The following is a 27,210-nucleotide window of genomic DNA, read 5'->3' as shown; positions in this document are numbered from 1 at the left end:
TTCTGGATCCTCTCCAACAGCCTGTCTTTCTTGTATTGGAGGCCCTAGACCTGTTCACAGTACTGCAGATGGGGCCTCACAAGAGCAGAGAGGGACAATCACCTCCCTGTCCCTGCTGGCCACTCCTCTTCTAATGGAGCCCAGAATACCATCTGCCTTCCAAGCTGCAGGAACACACTGCTAGTTATGTTAAGCTTTTCATCCACCAGGACCCCCACGTCCTTCTCTGCAGGGCTAAAGAAAAGCAATACAGCTTTAGAAAAGCAGTACAGCCTCTGAGAAATGCTACTGGCCTTGTCCTGCTGCACACACTGGCAATAGTGCTTTATATTCAGGTTAATACAGACTGGGGCCATGGCCTGACACAGAAGCTTTGTCAGTGATGTTGCAGAAGAGCCATCTCCTGAGTTACACTGCCAGGAAAGGGGTGAGACTGAAGATGGGTAGTGCTAAGAGTACACACTGTCAAGTTCCAGCTTGAGCCTCGGCATTAATGTAAATATAAAGCAAGACTTCCATCTCAGGAGGTGCAGGTCAGTCTGGCTTGGCTCCTAAGCATGTACCTAGTTTCAGCTCATGGAGATGTCAGTCTGGCACACAAAGGGCATTTGCCTAACAGTAAATAAAAAGTCATGTTTTCACTGGCTTGGTCTGTAACAGCAGCTTCTCTGAGGATCAAACCCCCATTGCATTTGAAATGAAAAAATGACACCGATTGTCATTAGAACTGAAGTTTTTTGCATTTATTAGGGAATAAAGATGTCAGTTTGATGCCTCTACCCACTATGTGAGGATCCTGTCCAACTGATTGAAATTTATAGGTTTTTTTTAGAAAGATCTTAATGGAGTTCACTCAGGTCTGTAGGGCAGAATATGTACTTAGTGCTTAGCTTTTCACCTGAGATTTTCCACTAACTTTACTTGCAGCAAAAATTTTCTCAGTGCAGTATGATATCAGAAAAATTCTCTGATGTTATCAAATAAAGAGATTTAACAAATATCAACATAAATGCCAACAACAGGGAAGCTTAAATACTGAGGGGACATTATACCTGGACATTTCTTATACTTCTGCTATTATATAATCCCTCATTGTGCAAAGATTTGGGTTTTTTGTTTGTTCGTTTTTCCATTAAAAAATAATATAGTGCTAAAATGTTAAGGTAGCAGTCTGTTTTCCATCAAACAAATGTTTCTTCATGAAATTAAGATCACTGATTTACTGCATATCTATTTTATGTAGTCCTAAAATAAGGATTAAAGTTCAACTCCCTTATCTTCTGTAAATTATTGCACTTGTGCATTATGGACTGTCAAATGTCTATACATGTCCTGCAAAAGAACAGCAGCAGTTTGATGTAGAATATTAAAAGAAAAAAATATGCTATATAAAAATAGAATCATTCATTAAACTACTTAAACTTCTATATTTCATAGTTAAAAACCTTTATACTAGGTGACATTTTGACTCTCTTACTTGCATTCTGTAGCATCCATTAAGTAACTCACTAAGTACTTGAGAATTAAGGTTTTCGTTGATTCAGTCTGGGTCCCAATCTAACTCTTGATGAAAGATATATAGCCAAAATCATCTGTATATACTTCATTTTAGGGAAAATCATTAATAGTGGTGCATGATTTGCTACAATGGGCTTAATACAGAGCTAACAAACCCATATCCAAACATATTTGCTAATGAAGGTTACTGTATTCAAAGTTTTTTTTGTAGTTCAGTGCAGTTTCCTGTTCATGTGGCTGTTTCCTGTCACCCATTTCAGCTATCCATCAACCTGTAGCAATTTAAGGAACTGCCTGGAAAGAACATTCCAGGTATGTTTTTCAAGATGGTTGCACAAATTTTCTAGAATTGCCAAACCTTGGCCAGCTAGAACTCTCACCCTCTCACTAGACATTGTGCAAATACATAGCAAAAGGCCTGTGATCCAAAGATCTTCAACTTCTTTTCAACTTCTGAGGGCGGAGCACAAAGCAGCTTTTCTTCCTGTACACTCTGACATAACAACGTAATGCACCTTCTGCCTGACTAGCCCCAGAATTGAATACATTTCATATTAGTCTTCTGATTTTTTTTCCAATGTATCATACTAGAAAGTGCTTGCTGAATCAAGGTCCAGAATACTTCAGAGATAGTATTAGCTAAAATTTGGAGAATTCTTGAGATCTGTATCATTCAGATAAAGAATCATTGTTTTCTTCAAGTGCCAAGATTGGTTTCATTGCAGAAAATGCTTATGTAGTACTGGTGCATAAATATTGCAGTGAGTAAGACGGTACCAGCAGTCCATCTTCATGATGCAAGTCTGCGCATAGCCTAGTGAAACATTGAAAGGGTAGAAAGACGCAGTTAGTTCTGAGCATGCACCACTTTGAAAAATAAAAAGTTTGTGTGTTTTTTTTTTTTAACTCCACAGGGACTATGTTCAGTGTAGCCTCATGGAGGGTAACTGTGAAAGGCCTGTTCTGAAGCAACTGCCCTTTGACTTGTGTCTGCATTAGACAACTCAGGAAGATGCAGGTTTGAAGGCACCTGTGCAACTACAGCTTCCTGTAAAATGCTTGATTTATGCAAGAAGATGCCCATTGTATTCAAGAAGAAATGAATGGGGGAGGCTGCCTGTTATTTTGGGCTTGGATGCCTGAAGCCTTTGTAAGCCTACACAGTCTTAGAAGTAGTCCTAAAGTGACAGAGATCGGGAGGTGTTGTACACTATTGTAAACTATAATCTGCTACATCTCAAAAAAAAAAAAAAAAAACCAAAAAACCAAACAACCCAACAACCTGAATTCCTCCACTAAGCATTGACATCCAGGTGGCCAGGGTGGGTATTTATTTATGAAGAAGGAAAGCATTAAGGGTTTGGTTCTACAGGCCTAACAGCATGGCTCAGTGCTATAAAGGAATAAAACGAGCAGTATTCTATAGATAACAGATACATTCAGATCTAAAGTCCATACCTCTTCCTGAACGTCAAGCTCATCAGCAGGCCGGATTGTTTCTGTGAATTCTATAGGTTCTTTAGATTCTTGCATGAGTGAAATCTTGGTAGAAAGAAGGAAGCATGATAAGTTACATGTTTTCTGTATTACTGAAGATGATTTATTATTCTGAATTATCTCTATATAACTTCAACAACAACAGTCTTACAAGTCTGTTGTTCACTGTTCTTTGACAAAGCTGAGAGAAATGTGTATGTTGAAAAGCTTTTGGTAACATCTCTCTCATATGACTAGTTACAGCTTTGTAAAAATAATAAAAGCAAAATCTATCTCTAACTGCTGTATAGCTCTGTCAAAATGTTAGTCTCTACTACACTACAGTAAAAAAGTCTAGATCCTGGATAGTAAGCAAAAATTAGCAAAAAATAAGGATATTTTCCTAGTTATTTATCCCTAATGTTGATGTTAGATACCATTTATTCATAACACTACAATAGGGATTGTTAGGGAAGGAATTGTGGTGCAAAGAAACAAAAACATTATCAGGTTGTTTTCGTAATGTAAGCCCACATCTTTAAACATCACAGAATATTCTGGTTGTCTTGAAAACCAGAATACAACTAGAACGTGCACAGAGGAGGGCAGTAGGAATGATAATTATCCTGGAAGAACTGCATAGACTCACACGAAGTAGAATGGGACTCCAACTTTTACGAAGGAGTTATACAAAATTATTAATAGTGCTGGGAAAGAGATTAGGGAATGATTATTAATTCCACTTAACAATACAGAGATCCAGTAGGCTTAAAACAAACACAAGGAAATGTATGTCACATAACACATTAAAAATTACAGGACTCATCTCCACAGGATAGTATCATGCCAAAGTCTGTAAATAGGTTCCAAAAGGAACAAGAACCAACACATCAAAGAAAATTCCAGCTGTGATGATTAAAAGCAATGGTGCAAACGCATCCTCCAGCTGAGGAGGTTCTTATGCTGCCAGATGGCAGAAGCTAGACAAGAAGTTTTGGGATTAAGAGTTCTCCTTACATCCTGCTTCTCATGTTCATTTCACTACCAAGACCCTGGGGCTGAGAGACCCACACTTTGAATAGCAAAGTATTCATGTACTACAGAAGCTGTTCAAGTTATTAGGTTCTTTTTTTTTTTTTTTTTTTTGTACTACAGTACAAAAAATCTAGTTTTCACATGTGGCATGCTGTAAGAGAAATTGCAAGGATGAATGCTAGATGATGGAAGGAAATGAAATGTACTACTAGATATCCTTACCTTCTCAAATATGGGATCCTGGTTGTCACTGTATGCCATTTGATTCCGTATGTAGAGCACAGCATCATGGACAGTCAGGAAGAACATGTCTTTTCTGACAATGTCATCAAAGAAGGCACTTCGTTCCAATTGAGATATAAGGTTGTCTGAATTAAAAAAATAAAAATAAAAAAATTGCAGGTGAATACAATTTGAAGTAATTAAATAAATAAATGTCAGAATACATGGCTGCAGTTATTAGAAATCAAATATGCAGCCAAATAAATAACCGGCCATGTTTTTACCTTTTTTATTAGATTTTAATTTCTACATTTTCTTTAAATCCCGTCATTCTTTGCATCCCAGAACAGCTCACCATGGTTGTCAGTGTGATAATGTGATAATTCACATTTTTTACTAGAAAAAAAACCTGCTTTCACAGTCCCATCCAGAGATCCCTTCTAATCCATATTTTATTCTTTGCAGAAGCGATAGTAGATATATTTGAAAGTTTACCTTGATATGAAGCGAAGTATACTCTCACATCAATTCTCTCAAACTCTCTAATAATCTAAAAAGAGTTTGCAACAAAGACATGAATAAATAAAGTCTGTAAGGACAAAGTACATAGATGTGTATATATGTTGATATATGTAATATATAGATAAACATCTGTGCACACATGCTGTTCATTTGTTTCTTAATGCCTTCATTCAAAATTTCATGTTTTGCTTATTCATAGTGAAAAGGAATTGCTAAACTTCATGATGCTTTAAGACCAATTAGTTAAGTGCCTGTTTGCTGACATGGCCAATCTTGGGCTATGTTAGTAAAATCATTCATTTTACACATGCACGCATTGCTGTTTATTATTAAAGTTCTGTTTCTGTTTTCATAATATGAAAAATCATGTCTCTTCAAGTGAGACCCTGTAGGCCTGAGAAACCTTCATTTGCCTTGAGTGATATGATACAGTCTCTCATTGGCACATGCAGTTTTTTTTCTTGCAGAGCTTTTCCCTCCCATAATGCACCAGATGGACTTATGCTTGGATGAAATGGCCGCATATGGAAAGAGGTGCATCTGTGGAACCCATCCTCTCATTTGTCTCCGAAGCTGGAACTGAAACAAAACTAGGGCTGAACCAAGTCACGCCACATTCCTGAATTTCAGGCAGTTAAAATGCTACGACTGAAAGCTACTCCTGGCTCCCTGATGGCAGGTGAGTCTCTACAAAAAGCATTTTCAGAGCTGATTACTAATTGCGACAATTTCTGCTTATTGAGAATCTTGATAATCTTAGATTTGTTTTACAGACAGGATAAGCAGCCCCATTTACAAGTTGAAGTTAGTGAAATCAGTAATCTGAGCACAGAAAGTAAAATAAAAGACTAAACAGTCTCGTCCTACCGGCTTGTGACTTATCTCTTCACCTCACTTTCCTCTCCCTAAACTAGGAACATCATCACTTTATGACCTCAGTCTAATGTGTGAAGATAAACTAATGTTGATGAAGCACTCCTATATTAAGTGCAGAAAATACTAAAAAAAATAATAATCATGATTTCTTCTTTTATAGCTTAAGTAGTATGGGAGAAATAAACCTTGTGGCTACAAACTAAAAATGATGGTAAGATATTTACTACCTTTGTGTTGAGTGAGTATCATTCTGTGCCCAGATTAAAACAGGAGGCATGTGGAAAGAAAATATATAACTAAAATGTCAGAATGCGTGCATACAAGGGTCCCACATTTTACAGTACTCATTTTAGAGTACCTGACTATGCAACCTCCAGATTTTTTATTTTCACCTGCAGTATGCACATACCAATATTCTACCTGTTCCTAGTTTTAAAGATATTTTTCAACAGCAACCTTCTAAAAACAACTCTTGATTTATAATGCTGCTGGCTAGATTAATTTCCATAGAACATCAGAAATAATGCCCTTACCGTTCTTATTGATCTCACAGCTACAATATCCAAGAAGGTTACTGCTCCAAAATCAAGAATGAGACTGTGGATGGGCACCTTGGGGATGTTTACTTTGACCGGCAGTTCTGAATTCCAGTCTACTTGGATCTCTACTTCTTTGGTGGGAACTTGAAGATCTTCGTTGTCTTCAGGTTCCTCATCAGTCTCAAAAGCTTCATTACTAATGCCAGGCTCACTGATGATGCCATTCTAATGTGCAGATAATATGTGAAATATATAATTTAATCACAGAAAAAGGTTTGAGCTTACAGGAAATACTACCTTGCGATAACTTCTGCTTCAGGAATGAATGAGACCAATATTGTATCCAAGAATTTAAGAACAAGATAGGGTGAATGAACTACCTTTTTCTCTGTGCAGTATATTTCCTTTCCTCATTTTTACTGTATTAACAGAGCATCTTCCTACAAAAAGGCCACTATCAATAATAAAAAATCTTGGAGCTACTCCCTTCCTCAAAAGTTCTATTTTTATGAAATATTTAAAGACTGGCATACTGAATTCAAATCCAACTTTGAATTAGAATTACCACATACGCTAACATGGCAAAATGACTTGGTCAAAAGTTGGGATGTCACATAACTGAGCATTTAACTTCCATCATGAAGTGGAATACATACAGAAATATTGCATTGTGAACCGAGAGCACTGGCAGCAGAATACACATTCTGAACTTTTACCTCTGGAGATTTAAAAGGTTACCTGTACCTGTCCACTCCTGCAAGCATTTACCTACAGCAATGTATATTCAGAGGAGGAGCTGGAAAATTATGTCTACAAGTTAGCTGGTACAGCTTATCCGTGCACAAGAAGCTAGATAATAACACCTTGCACATATGGAAGTGCCAGTGCTTTTACTGCACAGGGACAATCTGAGGTGGTGAGAGGTGGAGGTAAGATCAGGGAATCTGTCACTTCCACTGCTGTTAACACTATGACTGTCACAGCTGCCTCCATCTTGTGGTCTTTGGCAATATGTGTAGCGCTCTGCTAGACGCCCTGCAGGTCCCAGTCTTCCTACTATAGAGATGAAAAGTAAGACTGATCACTATTTTAAAGATGAGTACAGAAGAGCTCTGAAGTAATAAGCTCTAGAAGTAATCTCTTGCAAAAGAGTAGGAGGAAAAAAATAATTTTACCTTAGTAGCTTTTAATTTCCCTTTCTTGATCAGTTTTTGTATCTTCCTCAGTGCTTTGAGTCTCTTATTGTATACCCTGACTGCATCAAATCCCACCTACAGAAGAAGGATCAAAACATCAAAATGATTTAATTTCACCTAGATATAATTCTAAGGAAAACCCAAAGCAGTTAGGTAGCATCCAAAACCATCACATATCACTTACTGTGGATTTGAGGCTGCTTTTCAGTCCATCGATGTTAGCATAAAAAATTGGACTTGAAAACTTGAGGATCTTCACACCCTCTGGTTCTACAGCCTATTGCCAAAGAATGCAAAGTCAAGCAGCAAAAACTATATTGTGGCTACTAAGAAGCAGTTCAACTGTTTCAACAATTAACTATATAGCTAATTCACACGCAAAAAATGGGATACCTTTGCTGACTCCATTTTTAGACGCTTATAGCCCTGCATGCAATATGGACCAACCATCTTGATCAAGATGAAGAATGTAATGCTGAAAATTATTATCGTCAAGCACTCCACTTTCAAATTCAACTTGTCAATAAATGGCAAGGCACAACTCTGTACTACACTTGTAGATTGAAAGGAAGCAACTCAGCAGTCACTTACATTTTTGTAGTCCTTGACCTTCTTGTAGATATCTGTGCCAGGAATGTTTCCAAAGCCACCCCATGAAGGACTAACAGAAACAAAAGGATGGTGAAAGTAAACATCATACTTAGGCATTCAACGAACTGAAGTGACTGCTTCACAAACTGTCACAGACGCTTGTATTCTACTTTCCTCTACCAAAATAATAGCTTCCTTTGGAAAGTCTTGTATCTTGGTTTTGTATCACTTTACTTTTCTGACTTATAAGGAAATGTTATTTCTAAAGGCATGGTACTTTCATCTCAGGCATTTTTATGTAGATCTGGATGAATAGTTTGTTTCAATTGCTTCCCAACCTAGAAAGATGTATTAAAAGCACCTTATTTTGGTTTGAATTAAAAAAAAAAAAAAAAAGACTGAAAACATGGATTACTTTTTACACTTTCAATCAATGGAAACAACATATTTACATCATCTTCAGATTACTGAAAGCTGGTTGTCCAGTGCTTTTTCTTTGGATTTGCAAACCAAAACAGTTTGCAGCCTCTACCTACACTTTTTAAAAATTGTAGCAAATTTTAAGTTAGTGGATTTTATAAACTACCACTCTGTAGCCACTTTTGGAAGGATCTACTTTTATGCAGTTGCTGACAGAGCAACTATACTTTGGTATTGCTGTCAATCATATTTTCTGAACTCCAGGCTGAAGGAAAGCAGATATGTGATGCTTTCAGAAAAAAACAAAGATCAAGAAAATGTAACAAGATGGTCAAATGAGATTCTGCAAAGCCAACGTTTTTCATCGTTCCACTACCACATGTTCTTAGAGCAACCACAAACACAGTGTAATTTTTAAATGACAGTACACAAATATTGTTTTGTTCTGAAGATTTCCACTTAAAAATCTTGGTAAGCCCAAGAAGATTTTCTGCCACAAATCCCCTTCCTTTTCAGTACAGTCTTTCTTTTTCATGGTATAACACTAACAGTTATTTCTGATCCTGTGTTACTTACAACTGAACTCTCAGCACAACTGTCAGCAATCCAAACAAAAGGCCAGCAAGTAATCCCAAATCAAGTCCCAGAATGATGGATGCTATACATGTAAAAACCCAGATCATCTGGAGAGGAAATAATAAAGTCTCTTAATTATGACATAGTATTCCTGGTCGCTTTAAAGATTCACTACACTTCACTGGCTATCAGTAAGAGTAGCAGAAGAATTTAACCTTGAAAATCATCATAGCATGCTGGCAATTAGCTCACTTGCTTAGAAAAGTCTTCATCTACGTTCAAGATACTTATTTTCATCACTATCTTATTAGACATGGTTAGCTTTTAGGAAATTACTTTTAACATATAGACATTTTTCAAGTATCTAGTTAACTCAGTGAAATTAAAGGGGATACCATTAACCACTGCATTTTCTTCTTTCTGATGGCAGCTGTTTTTATTAACCTCACTTTTAAAAATCAGAGGTTAGATGTATAGAGAGGGAAGGGGGCTCCTCAGTGAAGTCTAGGAATCAGAACTGTTCCAAAGAGAGTTATTTCATGCTAGCAGGTTGATAGCACTCTCTAAAGTCTCCAGTGAATATTCAGGCAGAACAGTTGAAGTGCACTCCTTAGTTACTCCCTGCATCACTGCCCAGGCAGAACGTGCAGTGGACCTAATCCCACCCAAAGCTGAGTGCACACACTTCTTACTCAAGACAGTGGAATCTTTTCCTTACCAAGAGGACTATTAAATAACTGACCAAATAAATTCAGATTTCCCTAAAGCAGATACTGCCCAAAGACCCCCTACTGTAAAATCTGATTGTAGTAGGGACTGAATACGCAAAATACTTTTCATGCAAAATTCTCCTTTAGGATCCACATTGAGGGGCTGTTCCACAGAAATCCCAGTGGAAGATGTCAGCATGTACCCTGAGATAAGGTTTGTAAGAAGACTCTGTTCATATATCCCTTAGTACACCAAATGAATCCACTTTCTAGCATGGATTCTAGGTTGGATTTTCTGTTACAGCAAAAAAAACATATTTTGTAAGGACTGAGGTTATCCAGGCAAATGGGATACTAATATGGTAACAAATTAAACCTATATGCATGAATGAATAAAATGTCATCTTTTCTGGCCCATTTAAACTGTATAGAGGATCAAAGCAGAATGCTAAAGGTGGCCACAAACCATTCTGATTTTCAAGTCATCTCATCACAAGATTGCTGTAAACTATGGTAATCGCTATGAAGGACTCATCAGTGCACAGGCTTTCTTACTGTAGGGTATAGAAAATAAAAAGGATAAAGATAAAAATGTGTAAAACTCTAAAATGGGGAATTTTCACCTGATCTTACGGCACATATGTTTCGAGGATACGTACAATACTGGTTTGTATTAGCAAATCTAAAGTTTCCTGATGCTAACGTTACAAAATTCTGTTGATGTAGTAGTTAGGAAAATCTTAGATGACACTAAAAGGCAAAAGAAAAAGACATAGGAACATTAGGGGGAAAAGAAAAAATTAGCTGACTTACAGCATCTACTTTATTCTGTTTCCATAGACGGGGAACATCAAACACTTGCATGAACATCCCTTTCAAGTTAGCTATGACTACAGCTGCCAGCACAGACTGTGAAGAAAAATGGTGAAAATATGTTATTCAGAAGCAAAGATGCTTCTTAAGATATTTTAATCCTCTTTCAGTTTTCTGTTTACAAAGCGTTCATCATTCTGCACAGCAAACCTGAACCTCCTCTGTAATCAATCACCACAACATCTACCAGGGCTGTTATCCTGTCCACTGAAGCTAAGCTTTTGGATCTGATCAGTGCTGGTGGCTATGCTGCAGAGAACAAATACAGTACCTTTTGTAAGGGCTCCAGCAATTTCCCCAGGGCAACAATGGCAATCAAAACAATTCCAGCTGAGATTATACCAGCAACCTGTGGAGGACAGAGTGTTTATAGATGAGCACATTAAGATCATATTTTATGTTTCCAGGATTACAAAGTACTTGTTCCTAGGGTACACAAGTGGTTGGACATTACATTTCTTTAGGAACAAGGAGACCTGCCAAAATGCTACTGTGTTTAGGCATACATGGGCAATCATTACACAGTTCAGCTAACACAGAGGGAATTCAATTAAGCAGGTAGTGCAAACAGCTGCACACAAGGTAGTAGGTCTTGAGGGGGTTGAGTTGCACGGAGAGATTAAAGGAGCAGAGTCTGCATGTCAGCTGGAAGTGGGGCTGCTGGATATCCTGCATTTCTCCACTGCTAAATAAGTGTGAGGGCACTGTCAAACAGAGGAGGAGCACGCAGAATATAAGAAAGATGGCATGAGGGCAGGTACAGCAGGGCTGCTCAGGCAAACATACAGGAGCTTAAGTATTTCACAGGCATCTGGGAGAGGACTTCCTCCCTCATGCTGAATTCCAGATGGGACAAACTCAGTGCCTTAACTGGTAATGAAATTCTGGAGCATTACACTTGAAGGATTTTGGACCCCTAATGCAAATCTTCCTATGTAAAACTTGATTGCCCTCTTCTGGCAGAGCTACCGAAAATGATGCATGACCAGAGCACGATCTGCTAGCTGAGATACCTGTGGCATTTTACCTGCCAGCAACGCAACCATTTTAGGATTATTTTCATCCCCATACAATATTAAACTCACCTGGGCACAGTATTAGTAAGAAGAGGTCATTACCTGAGTTTTTCCACCAGTACTTTCTTGGACTGCAGTCCGTGAAAGAGCAGTAGTTGCAACAAAACAAGAAAAGGCACCAGAAAAAATGTTGCTGATCCCAAAGGCAATAAACTCCTGAAATGTAATTAGATGATACTGTAAATAAAGATTCCTGAAGCTGCTTTTGCAATGGAGAATGACAATAGTTTTTGCAATAGTTTATAAAGTGGTTAGCACTGAAATATTGAGAAGAGTCTAGATTACTGTCTGCTGTTAAATACTGACACAAATTTCTCTTCTGCTACTGTAGCCACATGTGTTTAGAAACCAACACAAGAGTATACGTCAGTATACTCTCCTTCATATGGGCATAGCTTAGAATAAAGGCTTTTACAGCTTACTTCCAACAATGCTATCAAAATTAACATTGTTAACAACTACTTTAGCATAATCACATCAACAAAAAGGACTAGTATAAATTTAACTCTGAAGTATCATATTCTAAACAAGTGATTTTAATCAGTGCAACAGTCTGAGTTTAGACAAGCCTTTAATTAACACAAAGCATTGTATTATTAGTGGAACTAATCAGGAGCTTAAAAAAAAAAATCCAGAACACAGTTTCACTGAAAACTTCTAGTTGAGCCAAAGTTTTTCCTTCTGAACATCCCAAAGAACTCATGCTGAGTCCCAGGCAGCATTCTCATAAGTTTGCTCCAGGGTCACAGATGCTGGCACCTACCAATGCTGGTTGTTCTGCTCAAGTGACAAGGACCCTGGGAGCTTTATGTCCTGGGATCCGGGCCATTCCTCTGCTGGGAAATGAGGCACTTGAGAGTGCCTGCAATCCCATATAATTGACAGAAATGCTGTTTCCACCAAGCTAAGAGAATGACAGGAGCCTTCCACTCACAACAAATGTTTAAAAATATCATTTAAGATTTTATTTCAACTCTCTCCCTATTTTTCTCCAAAATGAAGCTTTCCGTAAGCTCTAATTACAAGAGTGGGATTATAAAGTCACGTTCTTTGATAGAACAGACTGAGATGATGCATACCTACTCCTGTGTAACGGCTGTGTTCTCCATGAAAATGCTAGAAATACAGTTCCCACCACTTGCAGATCTTAACAATCTTTGAATCCATTGAGACAAAATAAACACTGGCACATAGTAGTATTGGACTGTACTTCAGTATGATTTTACTACCTGCTTTTATGATGATATTTTAACTTCAGGTAAGCTATTTGTCCATCATTCACAGCTAAGCTTAGTCTTTTGTATCTGGAAAATTCATAGCTTTTGGGTTTTTTTTTCCAGCTACTGAAGAATTTCTCCCATCAGACTATAACTTCTCTTGGAAAAATACTTCTTTGACTCTTAATTTACTGTGAAACAGAACTTGCATTGCCCACATTCACAAACCAGTTTGGTTATACGTACCTGGTTTCCATTAATGGCATAGTCATACTTGGTTGCATATACTTTCCCCACAGAAACCGCAATAGCATAAGCAACAATAGCAATAGAAAAGGAGGCTGCTATCATCTGGGAAAACATGCTGACATCTGGAGCTTCAGGAGGTAAAAATCTAGCATTTAGAAAACACGTTAGTATTATCAACTCTGATCTAATTACGTTCTTAGTAAAGTCTGAGGTAGAGGCATGCAGGTTGCTTATAATATGAAGTGTAGTGTTTCAAGTTAATAAAAAGGTGGAAACAGCCCACTGACATACAGAACACGCTTATCTAGTTCATCATAGCCAAAATCCTGATTCTTTTTCTCAGCAACAAAGCTCCCATTGTTCTCAGCATGAGAACATGATAGCAAAGTGAAAAAGTACATTTCTGAAGAATGGAATAAAGGAAATATTGAATAATATGATGAATTACATAAATATGTTAATGACACTTCATATTGTTGTTAACATACTTCAACGGAAGACCTCAAAAACATTTGATCCCCTACTGCGTTTCCACAAATTTTAATTAATCAAGGCCCGAATACCAAATGGAATGTGAAGGTTACTACTGTGAAATGCTCTGAATCTTTCAAGTGAAAGTCTCTACCAGTGTAATCCTCAGTATACTTGCTCCTATGACTATGTAAGGGACAATATTGATTGGGATAACAGCGTGAATATGAACTACAGTGGAGTAACTCAGGTTTATAGCAATTTAATCAACAGAGAAATAGAATTTCATTATTTAAAATCCTTTAAATTACTTGTTCTGTTTTCTATACATCTATATTCACTTCAAAACAACTGATTCTTAGATGAACCTCATGAATCAGGTGAACATTTCTAAGCCTATTTTACAGAGGAAGAAAAAGTAGGCAGCATAATTAGGTGACATAAATGACAGAGCCAGAATTAAAACTCAGGACTTCTCCAAGAAGCTGCTCCAGGAATCTGAGTTCCAAATTCAGATTACAGCTCTCAGTATTTCTTTTATATCTTCTATCTTATCACTGTCATTTTTAGCCAATTAAAATAATATCTATGTCCCAGAAAACAAAGGCACTCACCCTCTTGGAATGCTCTTAACAATGCCTGCATTATATTTTTTTTCCAAGTCGGCAGCATATGAAATGCCAGTGGCTACTATAGTCTGTAATCAAATGAAACAAGTTTTAATACTTAAAAAAGGTCTTGTTCTTCTGTAACCAGTCCCACCTATTTCAGCTATTGTCAGTTTTTTTTTTTTTTTAAGTGCTCCTTTGCTTACCACAATAACTTCTATTGGTATTGGTATAGGAATCTTGTGTTTGAATCGGTCATTTATCTCTTTAACTACCATGCAGACAAAAATGGTGAGGAGTCCAGCAATAAGATCTGCAATGTTGGTGGTGCCAATGTTTTCAAACGTTTCAATGAGAGTCTGAAAAATAAAAATTACAACATGTGCACATGAAATATGTGAAAACACACAAACACTCACAAGGCAACCCAGGCAGATGGGGTTTTGGAGGAGGCCAAGACTTGCCTGCTCCTTTGCTCAAGCCTGGAGGAACTTGAGGATGACTTTGTCTGATGAACTATCATACTGCTACACAGCTGGTGGCTGGATGTTGTGGTGTTTTTAACAGAAAAGATGTAATCGAAATAATTGTCCACACTGGGCTTCTGCTTCCTGCTTTTTAGAAAACTAAGACTTAATAGCAAAAGCTAAATCCTACCTGTGTTTTACCTCTACCTTAGAGGAAAGACAGGAAGATCTGTAACTTCTTCCCTTTCCAAAAAGCAAAAGATCTTCTCTATTCAAATGAGAGCAAAACTCTAATTGCTGAAATGCTCAGTACATACAGTGTGCATTACAAATTCCCAGTTTTCATTACTGACATCCAGGCAATGAGTATGACAGCATGGATCCTGCCAGGCTAAGGCAAGTCCTGCATTTGAGAAAAGTGGTTGCAAAGCCTCACCTTGTGGTGTGTTAACCCTGTTCCCAACAGAAGTCAGCCCCAGGCCAGAGCACTCGCAGCTGCAGAACAACAGGCAGCTCCCTCATCTATCCTTCCTATGTCCTTGCTTGGACCTATTGTTTATAGCAAACAACAGTCTGCGAAGCTGACATTTATGGCTGTACAGTGTTTATACAAACATGAAAAAAGTATTACTCCTAAGTGTACAGAGAAAACAGGAAGGGCTGATCAGAGAAAAGACACTGATTGGAGGTTCTCCCATCTATCTCCTCTCTGCTCCTAGGAGGTAATTCTCACTCGGCACTTGCTTCCAAAAAAGTTTGACTATTCTATGCACAGTGAAGAACAATCTGGTGGAAAAAAGGTTCAAAATAGACTTCTTGCCTCCTAGCAAAGGGAGGACTGCAGCTGCAATACCACTTCCATCACAATAAAAACTCCTTGGTTTGAAATAAAACACTGCAGTGCATAACTAGCTATGTTTTCTAAGCTAAAGGAGAACCCTTCCTGAAGCAGTGAATCAGATGTCTCTTTTTTTTTTTTTGAGTGGCTGAAACCACTTCTTGCCTGTTGTAGTGCTTACCACAAGTCCCATTCTTACTTACCATGTCTGCCTCTGCCATATTTTACAGGGAAACAAGGGGCTCCTAGCTGGAGGTTATGAATCCTGCCAATGTCAGATGCTCAGCGCTGCAATTTGTTACACACCACTGCTGAGGCAGGTTTGAGACTTGCTGAAGCTGACATAACAAGTCTCTGATTAAGCAGACCAGAAATCACGATTTATTTGCTCTGCACACATCTGCAAACACCTCCACCTGGCTCACCTACTAGAATGCAGAAGCCCCGAGTTTCAGCACTGCACACAGGCTTGCAGGAACTGGAAGAACCATGTAATTCTTTTTCAAAAATACTTTCTACTAGATGTACTACCATTCAACAACCATTTAAAAAAAAAACAAAAAAACAGCAACAAACAGAGAGAAAAACTTGCTGGATCGATTGTCCATCATTGTGCGTATAGTATTGTATCCTATCTAATTTTCTATTGCTTGAGGGGGAAGAGTTTTCAATGGTTAAAAGGCCCATAAAATAATATATTTTTTTTTTTTCCTCAAATACTCCACCAGATTTTTTTTTCCTAAATATTTTCCTTGTTATTTGTAATCACATTCAGACTATTTTTACTAATATATATATAACACATTTTTTCTTGCCTGGTTTGTCTGAACAGAAATATAAAATCTGCCAGTAACTTCTCTGTTCTACAGCAGTCTCTTTTAGAAATCTGTTATTCTAATGTAAAGAGCTATGGAAGATCTAAAATACTGTGCACCTGAACAGCTTAACGGTGAAGTCAGTGAAAGAACTCTCAATAATTTCCCTGGGGAAGGAGACGACTCTGTAATACGAGAACCTCCAGGAGTTCAGTATTCCTGTAACACGGCCAGAACATTTCTCCATTTGATCATTTCCTCTAAGATTAACAAATGGAGTTGTGACAGCAACTTTTAGCCTCACCTTAGCTAACCAGCAGGTACCTGGCCACGGGGTGCGAATCCACATCCTTCTGTAGTCACAGACATGGCTACAACATGAAATGGAAAATGTCTTTGACCAGGATGGTTTAAGAGGCTTGGGACTTGAGCTTCGGGAGCTTCCCATTAAGACAAGAGCCATGGGCTGGGAGGGAAACAGCCTCCAGAAATGACAGCCCAGAGAAGAAAAACTGTTTTGCTGCATAATTATTTTTAAATTTTATGTGAAAAAGAATGCTCTGCCTGAAATGGACTATGACACTACAATTAGCCTTTTATGGTCTGGGAAAGCAAGGAAACAGCTGTTGAGAGCCACACAGCTATAAATGAACACTTGCAGATCTTCCTGAGAGTGAGAACTAAATGGATGCCCCACAGTTACATAGATACAAGAAGCATTCCTGTATGAAATAGAAGCAGAAGATAAATAATTATGCAAAAATTCTGGCACAAACCCAAAACAGATTAGAAGGGTATACTTACATATATTATGGAAAGGACACCATTATAGTTTTTAGTTGAAACATTTAAGACTATTTTCAATTGTGATACGAGCACTTGAAAAGCAGCTGCAGTTGTGAATCCCCCAACTAGTGGATCTGCGAGGTACCTCACAATGAAACCAATCTGAAGAACTCCAAATGCCACCTGGAAAAACCACGAAGAGTAACACAGCTTGCTAAGCAATAAGATGTACACTATTATTTGGCAGTTTCTTAAGTTTTACTCTTTTATTTTTGTTGAGGTAGTCTTAAGAGCATCTTCCCTCACTGAAGATCAATGTAGCTTAACATCATGCCATCCAGGGAAAGGAAGGAGACCTGAAGAACTGTGTGAAAGGATGCTCCATTTAGTTTCATGCAGGTCTGTTGGTCTGCAATCACAATGCTATTCTTCTGCTGTTTGTGCTCCCCATCATGCTGCCACCAACTTTGCCCAGGGTTAAGAAGAATAAACTCCCAAAAGCTCTTCAGAGTTTGAAAAGTCTTTCCTTCATTTACGTGTTTTACTACAGGAAAAAGACTCGCTGCCATGGCATGTATTTCTGTGGTGTATGTTTTCCCATTAAAATTAAAGCAGTATCAATTTGTGACCTCAAGACAACTATTTTACCTGTAAAATTCCAACCAGAAATGTGAGGGTGCTGGCAATCAGCACTCTCTGGGCATCTCTGGAGTCAGTGTCTATCAGTATCTCAGTACCATTAGTCCCTGTAGCATTACTGCCAACTATGAGAAAATTGTCATCAGGGGCCATGCTCATTACAACTGATCCCACCATCAAACTGACTACAGGGAATGGACCTGTAATGACAAACAGAACACTGAAGCTTAATACGCATCAAAAGGAAGCATTTATCAGACTAGACAAGAAAATTCTAAATCAGAAATATAATTTAATATTTTAACTGGGGTACATTACTCCATAGGAGGAAAAGGAAGAAGAAAGGGCCAGAATCCACAGCACTGCAAACACGACAGAGATACAATTCCATCCTGAACAAAACTGTTATACACAGAGGTTCAGTTTCATGTTTTGCTTATGCCAATTTAGGGGTATAGCAAGGCAAAACAGGGTGGCATATTCTGACCATCTCCTTTGTATCTGCATCAGCAGTTCTGTGTCCCAGCACCACTCACAAGAGAAACTTATCCAGCTGAAAACAATGTTTTGATTCACTCTTTTTTCAGACACAGTTAGGTTCAGCTGAATGAATGCACTGGTGCAGATTGCCACATGGCTGCATGGTCAGGAATCCAGCACAACAGTGGTGGCAGGAACACGCACTCAGGGAAAAGATTGCCCTTTTTGGCAGTAGTTTGGTATTATATCGGCTAAAGATGACTGAAACTATACTTTGGGCAAGATACAGAGATAGTAAATGATCATAACGTCAGCAAAACACAATCTAAAAGCAATCAGATTTGCTGTAGCTTTTACTAAAATTATACAGAAAAGGAGAACATCATAAAATGTCTTAAAGAAGGATAAGTTAATTTTACAGGTAAATAAAAGTACACTTGACAAGTAAGCATACTCGAGAAAGTATAAAAAAAAGAGTGGAAAACATAGAAAGTAGAGATGACAACATAAGTAGAGGTAAGAGCTCAGAGCTGAAGAACAGAGGTGATCTGGTGGGTGGAAGACAGAAAGTAGAGACAACATGCAGATGTATTTGATTCCACAGAGAAGAAAGTTAATGAGAAACCACAATATCGTGCCAAAGCTTTGTGAGAGAAAAACAATCCCGTACTGGTGGATGTGAATGAGGTAAGGCTCTATTTGTTAGAGGGGAAAAAAAGACAATTCAGTGATCAAGCTGTAACATGTATTTCAAAAATGAGAACTGACAGAGAAAAAATATTTTAGAGAAAGTATTCAGAAGGAATCAATGAGGTTTACCCATAGCCTTGATGTGAGGACCTAGAGCGAGGCTGGAGTAGAAACACAGGTTCTGGGTCTCCGCGACAGGCAAGAAGATGACATTGTCCACAGTGATCAAAAAGGATGTAACAAGGAAGGCGTGTGGAGAAGACTAAGAGATCTGTTTTAGCCATCTTGAGCTTTAGCTGATAGACTAAATGTCTCTTCTTACTGCCCAATGAGGCAGACTTTATCCTGTAATTTCTGGCATAGAGTGTAGCCAAAGACAAGATTTAAACTTCAGCATAAATGCAAGCAAAAGGCATGCGTTGGCACAACTGAAGTTAGCTGTCTGTACAGAGAAGAAATAAGTCTTAAGTCCCCCAAGTCCACCAATATTAATATTCAGCACAACCAATATGCTTTAGAAAGTATCTGTCTTATATGAAATACTAATATTCACAGTAAGAATCAACATCCTGTAGTAGTTAATTTACTGTAACTTGAACATATGCGGTTACCAACTGATATGTGTCTTGATGTTCCCAGGAAAAAGTATGTCAGGATAGGGAAAAAGGCAGAATAGAGGCCATATCCAACAGGAACTGCCACCAGTAAAGCATATGCCAAACCTGAAATGATACGTGAACAAAATATCACATTTAAAATCACTCAGCAAACTACTATCTTGTCTAGAATAGACTTTCAGGAGGATTTATTCCGTTTATCCAGGGACAAATTAGAATGTTTTTATCTGTAAATCAATTGCAGATACGCACGTAAGTACCAGTGACTGTAAATGACTGTATATCCCACACTAGTACTTGGATGAGTTACTACTGAAAGTTGTTTCTATATCTGCATAGGTGGCATAAAGCATTGGCTCAAACGTGAAGTTCAAGCAGTCTGCCTTTGAGAGAAAAGTGAGAAACTGAAATGTTCAATTTATAGGCAGAATTTTCAAGCATACACTCTGAATTATTGTACTGTACCAATAATGATTCAGGACATTCACGCATCTGAAAATCAGGCCTTTTTCTTTTTGTCAGGTATCAGTTTTCATGAACTTAATAACCAAAAATAAATCACCCAAATTTAAGAGTTTCGATCCTTTAATCTTCTTACTTTGTAAACTCAAGCAACTTGTCAACTTCAACACAGCAAGAGAAGGAAAGAAGGGAAGGGATGTTATCAGTATCAGGTCCTTGTTAGCTCCTATTGCAGACTGTAATATTCTGCATTGATAACACAAAACTATGGCAGAGCTCAGAAAGGCTGAAGACCTGGTTGTACTGCTAGGCTGGTAGGAGGTCTACAAGTGACATTTAAAACTGCTGGAATTTAGGGATTTTGGGCATTTTAGGATCCCATAAGCCTTTTTTTTTGGCAACCATTTTAGTCAGTTCTCCCAGTATCTGATGATTTGGTATTTCAGAATTATAACGTTTATATTTTTAAATCACAGAGTTTGTACTACTCCTCGTCTGCCTTTCTAGCATGCTCCAAAGCAAGAGGCAGTAGGGAATATTTACATCTAATTGGCAATGAAGCAAACTACTTTTTCTTCATTCCCATGGAGTCTCTCCAATCTTTGCCTCCTTGTGTAAGCACTCAATTTCCATTGAGGGAAAATGTGAGGTCAACACAGCTAACTTCACCTGCCCCTGTCCTGAAGAATTGTCAGCAACTCTGAGGTGAAAGAAATGAATGTGCTGGCTGACAGCAGGGTTACAGTTAGACCTGCTTATGAGAAGGGCACCACCATAAGCCTGACTTTACTACAATAGTTTCACAAATTACTGCTTATTTCTGCCACTTTTCTACTTGTCTATCTGCTGAATGCTTCTCTCATAAACCATGTACTGTAAATATCCATCAAGTTTATAACTTCTTAAATGTGAATACAGCACCACATACCTCAGTGAGGACTGTTTTCTTGCAGACACCTAAACAATCCTGTGAGTAGCATTTTAAAGGAAAGCACATGTCAAGATTGCACTATCTGGGGGGAATAATTAGGTTTTTATAGGAAGCTGCAGAAGAACTACAGGCTCATGACCTAACTGATCCATCACAACATAATTAAAATTATTTAAATATTTGAAAAAATGTTCTTTGAGTAAAAAGACAGGATAAAAGAAGTTAATTACATCTTGCTAGCGCATCAAAGGAAATTCAGATCTTCTAGTTAGGCAGAGAAAAAAGGGCTAAATTAAAAGCTTTAATTATTTATTGATAATACCTAATATCTAGTATTAAATAACAAGTCTCAGATTTGTAATTCCATCTGCATAACATCAGAGAGCCGTGCGTGAGGGCGTACCTTGCAGGGTGGCAACGAGGCCAGTGCTGACCCCTGAGATGATGTCATTGACCAACCACTCCTTCATCCGGTAGTTGGGAAGCCACTCCAGGATGGGCAGGAAGGACTTGGTGATCTGGAAGGCCTTTTTTCTTGAACAGCTGTGAGAAAACAAGTTATGCACAGATCGCATGGAGCTGCAGTCTGAAAAGAACCAAGGAAGAATGACAGAAAGATACCCTGACAGAAAGCATCCAAGAAAGTTCACAGAATTATAAGATTATTTGAGTTGGAAGGGATCCTTAAAGCTGATCTGGTCCAACTCCTGTGCAATGAACAGGGACACTTACAGCTCGATCAGGTGCTCAGAGCCCTGTCAGAACCCAGAGCCTGACACTGAATATCTCCAAGGACCGGGCATCTGCTACCTCTCTGGGCAACCTGTTCCAGTGCCTCACCAACACTCACTGTAAAAAACTTTTATATCCAACCTAAATCTCCCCTCTTTTAGTCTGAAACCATTTCCCCCTGTCTACCACCACAGACCTTGCTACAGATTTTAAAATCTGTATCTACTCCCCTTCTTTCCTATATCCCCCATTTAGATACTAAAAGGCCGCTCTCAGGTCACCTCGCAGCCTTCTCTTCTCCAGGCTGAGCAGCCCCAGCTCCCCGCCTGTCCTCACAGGGTGGTGTTCCATCCCTCGGATTATTTCTATGGCCCTCAAGTGCTGACAGAAAGCAACCAATAAATCTTTGACATAAAATGACCGAGAAAGTCCTGACAGAAAGTAGCTACGGACGCTGTGACAGAAAACAACCAAAAAAGTTTTTCTGAGAGAAAGCAACCAAGAAAGCCCTGAGAGAAACCGACAGAAAAAAAAAAAACCAAGAGGGGTTATACATGCTTTAGGAGCCACAGGTGGTCTCTTCCAGGACGAGGCACCTGTCGGTGCCCCAAACTCTTTGGGGGAAGCGCCACGTATGGCTTCACTTTGGGGCGAAGACAAGCAGTCGGACACCGGCAGCACCGCGCCGCACCCGGCGGTCCCACCTCGACGCTCCCACGGCTCCCAGCCCCGCGAAGGAGCGCGGCCGCCGCCTGCCCACACCCACCTGCAGGCCGCCCGCGCCCGCTCGAGGAGTGTGGGAGGCGGCAGCGGCAGCCGCTCGTTCTCCTCCTGGAAGCCCGCCTCGCTGTAGATGGGCCGCGCCACCACGTAGTGGCCGAGCTCCGCCAGCGGCTCCTCCGCCCGCACGCCCGCTGCCATGGCCCCGCCTGAGGTGGCGGACAGCGAGCGGAGCCCCGCTCCCGCTCCGGCACCCCCTGGTGGCACGGCTCGGCACGCGGCCCGGCCCGGCCCCGCGGTGCGGCGCTGTCCGCGTCCTGAAGCGGCGAGGCCCCACCGCCGCCTCCTCACGCGGCATTTATAGGGCCGGGAGCGTTTATTTATGGGGAAACACGGGCTGCCGGCTCCGGGCCGACGTGGGTGACGCCTCCGTCCGCCTCCCCGGCTTCGCCCTGCCCCGGGCCGGCGCTCCTCGCAGCAGCCCTCCTAGCCCCGGGGCCCCTCTGTCCCGTCGGGGAGGAGGCTGCATTTCAAAGCGCTCGCCCGGCGGGCACGCAGCCCCAGGAGCTGCTCTCTGAACGTCACCAGCTGCAAGCAGACGTGGTTCAGAACCCATAGGCTCTTTGAGTCACACCTGCGGCCGCAGATGGTGGCAGCGGCTTCTGGTTTGCTCGAGGGGATCGGAGAGAATGAGCTCCTGGGTGGTCCTGTTGTAACTTTGGCTTAGAGATAAGACGGGCTGAAAAAGTCAGACCTGCTAAGCACTGCGAGCTACGCCAGCAGCTGCTCTGCGTTAGGTGTGCAGGACAACCTAATAAATATCTTGCAATTGTAAAGCAAAGCGTGTGTCCTCATAGAATCATCGCAGAATGGTTTGGGTTGGAAGAGATCTTAAAGCCCCCAGCCCCAACCCCTGCCGTGGGCTGGCTGCCCCCCACCAGCTCAGGCTGCCCAGGGCCTCGTCCAACCTGGCCCTGAGTGCCTGCAGGGATGGGGCACCCACAGCTCTATGGGCAGCTGTGCCAGGGCCTCACCATCACGCCAGGAGACAATTCAAATCTAGAATCAGTGAGTTGAATGTGTTTCAACTCACATCAAAGAGGCATTGAGGGCACACACTGAGGGCACTGGATCAAGCAAAATATTTGTTCAATGAGCTACTTAGTTGTGGATATTCTTGACGGCCTTGGTTTTAAAGCACAGTCTTAGCTCCAGGCACGTTGAAGCTGTAAAGAGGTTATTTTCTGAAAGTACATTTTGTAGTGTAACACACAATCTGCAGGTTCAGACCGTGACAGATTTCCCCTACTGCTGTACTGTGAGAAACATCTAGGTGAACTGCTGATATGCTCTGATATGAGCAGTATTGTACCAGGCAGCCAAACAGCCTGCTTGCAAAGCAGAGCCACAGTGTTTTGTAGAAACCCTTAAACACAGCACTGAAAGGAGTACAACACAGCAATGGGATTTTAAGGAAAGTCATCTTATATAAATGCTATGCACTCCAGAACAAGAAAGCTTTCAGATTGGTTTTGCTAGCAGATAGTACTTTGGGAATGGAATTAATACTGGAAAGCAGAATGGATGCCTGATTCAGTTTGATGTATACTAAACTACACATGGAAAATTCAGCTGGCTTAAATACTGCGTACTCTGCTGAGTTAAGATCCACTCTGATAAAACCAAGTAGCATGAAAAGTTGTTTTGAAATCTAACTTTGAAAAGCTGTTGTGGTAACATATTCTTAGGTTCTAAACTGAGTACAAAGACAATGACATGATTCCAGAAGATATAACGGCTTCTAGTTTAGTCATTAAATTAAAGGAAAACAGAAACATTTGCAGGAAATAACCATGGATGCCCTATGCTTCACAACACACATTAACTCAATTTTGAGGACTGGATGAGTATTACATATTCGTTTCTCATAGCACACCTACAGAAGTGCAGTTATTTTATAATCCATGTAACTAGGACTTTCAAAGAGAACCAGATAATAACCCAAATCAAAGCAAACCAAATCAAACCAACTAAACCAAACTAAGAGTCCTACTGACCATGACAATTAACACTGGGAGACTACAGTACAAAGAATCTGGTCCAACTGTAACTTGTGAACTCGTGCTCTTTTCAAATCTATTTCTGCAGCATGTGTCTGGCTGAACTGCACTCTGAGATTCAGCATCTCACAGGTGTGAGATGGTGTAGGATCATCAGCAGTTGGTGTATGAATGAGAACTCTGTAGGACTGCATACTGGCAGGACAGACTTAAGCACATTTGAGGAGACTTCAAGAAAAAAATACCATCTGTGTAACACAATGTATTTACCCATGTTTGAAAACAAAACAAATTGAGGAAGATGATAAGGAATGAAACACCACAGGATGTTCGCTTCCTTTTACAACTTCAGAGTGTTTTTCTTCCTCTTTTTTTTTTTTCCTTAGCTTCAAGGAAAAAAAAGCTAAGTTTTCTAAACCCTTTTGTTCCCCTTTTTATTTGCTACTCTTTCTGAAATAATCTTGTTCATCTTAGTCTAGTGGGAGGTGTTTCTGCCTATAGGAGGGGGCTTGGAACTAGATCTTGATAGTCCCTTCTGATCCAAACCATTCTATGATTCTGTGATCCTGTATTTGGTATGTCAAGACAAGGATGGATGCACAGCCAGGGCTCTGCTTATGACATTGCTATATGGTCTGTTCCATTGAGTCCATAACTCAAAATGCCCAAGCCACGTCTAGAGAAGAATCAAAGCCTAAGATTTTGCCCTTACTGACCAAGAGTAAGAGTTCCTTTTACTTGCTGCACCAGGTCTTCTCTGTATGTCTTCAGAAGGGAAGGAGTAGGTTAGTGCCTTGCTGGCCAGTCTTAGTTTCTTCCATAGTCACAGGAACAAGGGTTTGAACTTCAGGCTAAGAGAGACACTGAACATGGTCTCACTTTTCAGGTGAGCAGCTATTAAGCTCTCTCACAAAACATGATTATCATCAGAAGTTCTGCCTCTTCTGATTTGGTTGAAAACACAAAGAATAAACCCAGTTAGACTAGACAGACAGCCTGCTCTCCAGCAGCTGAACAGAGGAAAGGATTTAAACTATGAACTCAAATCCTGCAGATGTTTTTATTACAGCTACAATCAGTGTCCAACTTCCTGATCAGTTTTGAGAGATGCTTGGTATCTCCTCGTCTCCAATAAACACGCTAGCTCTGGTATCAACCCCCTCTCTATACCACACATGGCTTAGGCTCCCTCTTGCCAAACCTCTGTGTACCCATGTTTATTTGGGAATCTGGATACCCCAAACCTGGTTGTGTTGGTGTAGAGTAAGACCACCTCGGTGGTTTGAAGGGAATCTACTGCATAGAAAGAACCTTCCTTTAGGATTGCAGCACGTTCCTCCTCCAAGAGGTGGAATAGCAATGTTCTTTTAGAACAGACCTGACAGTAGGGTTTTTCTGTGGATCACAACTGTATTTCAGGCTGATGGGCCCAAAATCAGAGGGACTCTCATTTTCCTCACAACATACCTTGGTTCTATTTGCAAAATTTCTCAAGAGAGAAATCAAAGTATCACATTTTATCACAGAAAACAAAACATTCCATGTTCTGTCTGAATTGGAGATGCTCAGTTCCAGAAATATGTTTTTAGGCCTTATTCAATTAACATATGCAGGAATCTTCAGCGCAGAGTACTGCAGGACTGGAAGGATATAACTGAAAACCGATTTTCCATCATCATTTACAAAGTAAATTTGGTGTTTCAAGGAACATGAGAACTGAGACAGTTGTATAATACTTCTGTAATAACTTCACATTTGGAAATACAAATTTATTTTCAGTACTGAGCAAAACCAGAGTTTTCACCCTTCAGAAAAGCTCTGAAAGCAGTGTCTCTTCAGTGAGGACGTGTAGCTAGTACTTGTTGCAGCAAGTACAGCTAACACAAATACGCATTTTCAGGAAAGACTCTGTATGTTTCACATTTCTAAATAAGTACATGAGCAGGTATTTGTTGCAAAAAAAATGGAAAAAAGGAAGAACGCTCTGGTTAACTGTGAATGCATTCCTTAAGGGAAAAGCAGAGTTAAGTCTATTAATATTCAGGTCAGTTCTCAGGCACCCACCATGACCTCACTGCTTTCTTGACTCAGCAGAAAAAAAAGGAGTTTAGGAAAAAAAACCTCATAAACACAGAAGTAGTTTGATTCCATCAGCATTAGCAGAGAACTTTGTTAACTCTTTCCTACAAAACAGGCAAACATAGATACCTTGGACCAAACCGCCTCAAAGTTTGAGATATAAAAAAGTACAAGTTTGGTTTACTTTTTTCCCAGTATATGACCCATAACTTACAATATTACTGACTAGAAAATTTTACTTAAAATTGATCAATCTGAATTCCCACAGGTTCTGAACATGTATGAAATGTTTTGAAACAATGCACAGGCAAACGTCTGAAACACTTACCTTCTGCTACAATTTCCAGATATATTACCTCAGTTTCTAGTTTTATAAAAGAAAAGTATGTTTCAATTGTTTCTTGTAAGGACATAGTTCTACAAAGCCAATAATACAAAATAATTCCTGCTGGAATAACAGAAGATTTTTATATAACTAAGCTGGGATGAGTTAGAACTCTGAAAGAGCTGAGTGTGTTATCCAACTTAAATAAACGTCTTAGACGACCACTCAAGAAAGATGACCATCATTCTACTATTTCCTGCTAGGGAAATCTGATAAAACTATACCAATAATGGACATGGCAGAAGAAACAACTAAAGACAAAGTGGAAGGTCTGGGGCTTTAATCAATGCCTAATCTTTACTTAGTGGAATATCTCCTATGGCATGATGTGCAA

The 27,210-nt window shown here is 39.7% G+C and overlaps 1 protein-coding gene across 1 annotated transcript; it reads right to left on the bottom strand.

The window, feature by feature from the left end:
* Positions 1-728: 728 nt before the first annotated feature.
* Positions 729-22,725, bottom strand: SLC26A4 (solute carrier family 26 member 4). Its single transcript, XM_085217342.1, has 20 exons — positions 22,399-22,725; positions 21,304-21,443; positions 19,502-19,612; positions 17,730-17,920; positions 17,100-17,264; positions 14,382-14,534; positions 14,182-14,264; positions 13,094-13,241; positions 11,673-11,786; positions 10,826-10,903; positions 10,495-10,590; positions 8,972-9,078; positions 7,976-8,045; positions 7,569-7,661; positions 7,364-7,459; positions 6,183-6,413; positions 4,747-4,801; positions 4,252-4,397; positions 2,977-3,060; positions 729-2,332 (listed from the first exon to the last, which is right to left on the bottom strand). The coding sequence occupies exons 1-20, from the start codon at positions 22,551-22,553 to the stop codon at positions 2,309-2,311; spliced, it is 2,340 nt and encodes a 779-aa protein (XP_085073468.1). The 5' UTR covers positions 22,554-22,725; the 3' UTR covers positions 729-2,308.
* Between the last annotated feature and the right edge of the window lie 4,485 nt (positions 22,726-27,210).

This window comes from Meleagris gallopavo, chromosome 1 (genome assembly GCF_905368555.1).
Source record: "Meleagris gallopavo chromosome 1, MGAL_WU_HG_1.1, whole genome shotgun sequence".
Taxonomy (NCBI): Eukaryota; Metazoa; Chordata; class Aves; order Galliformes; family Phasianidae; genus Meleagris; species Meleagris gallopavo.
Note: the sequence above shows the minus strand (reverse complement) of the source record. Positions and strands in the feature narration are given on the sequence as shown.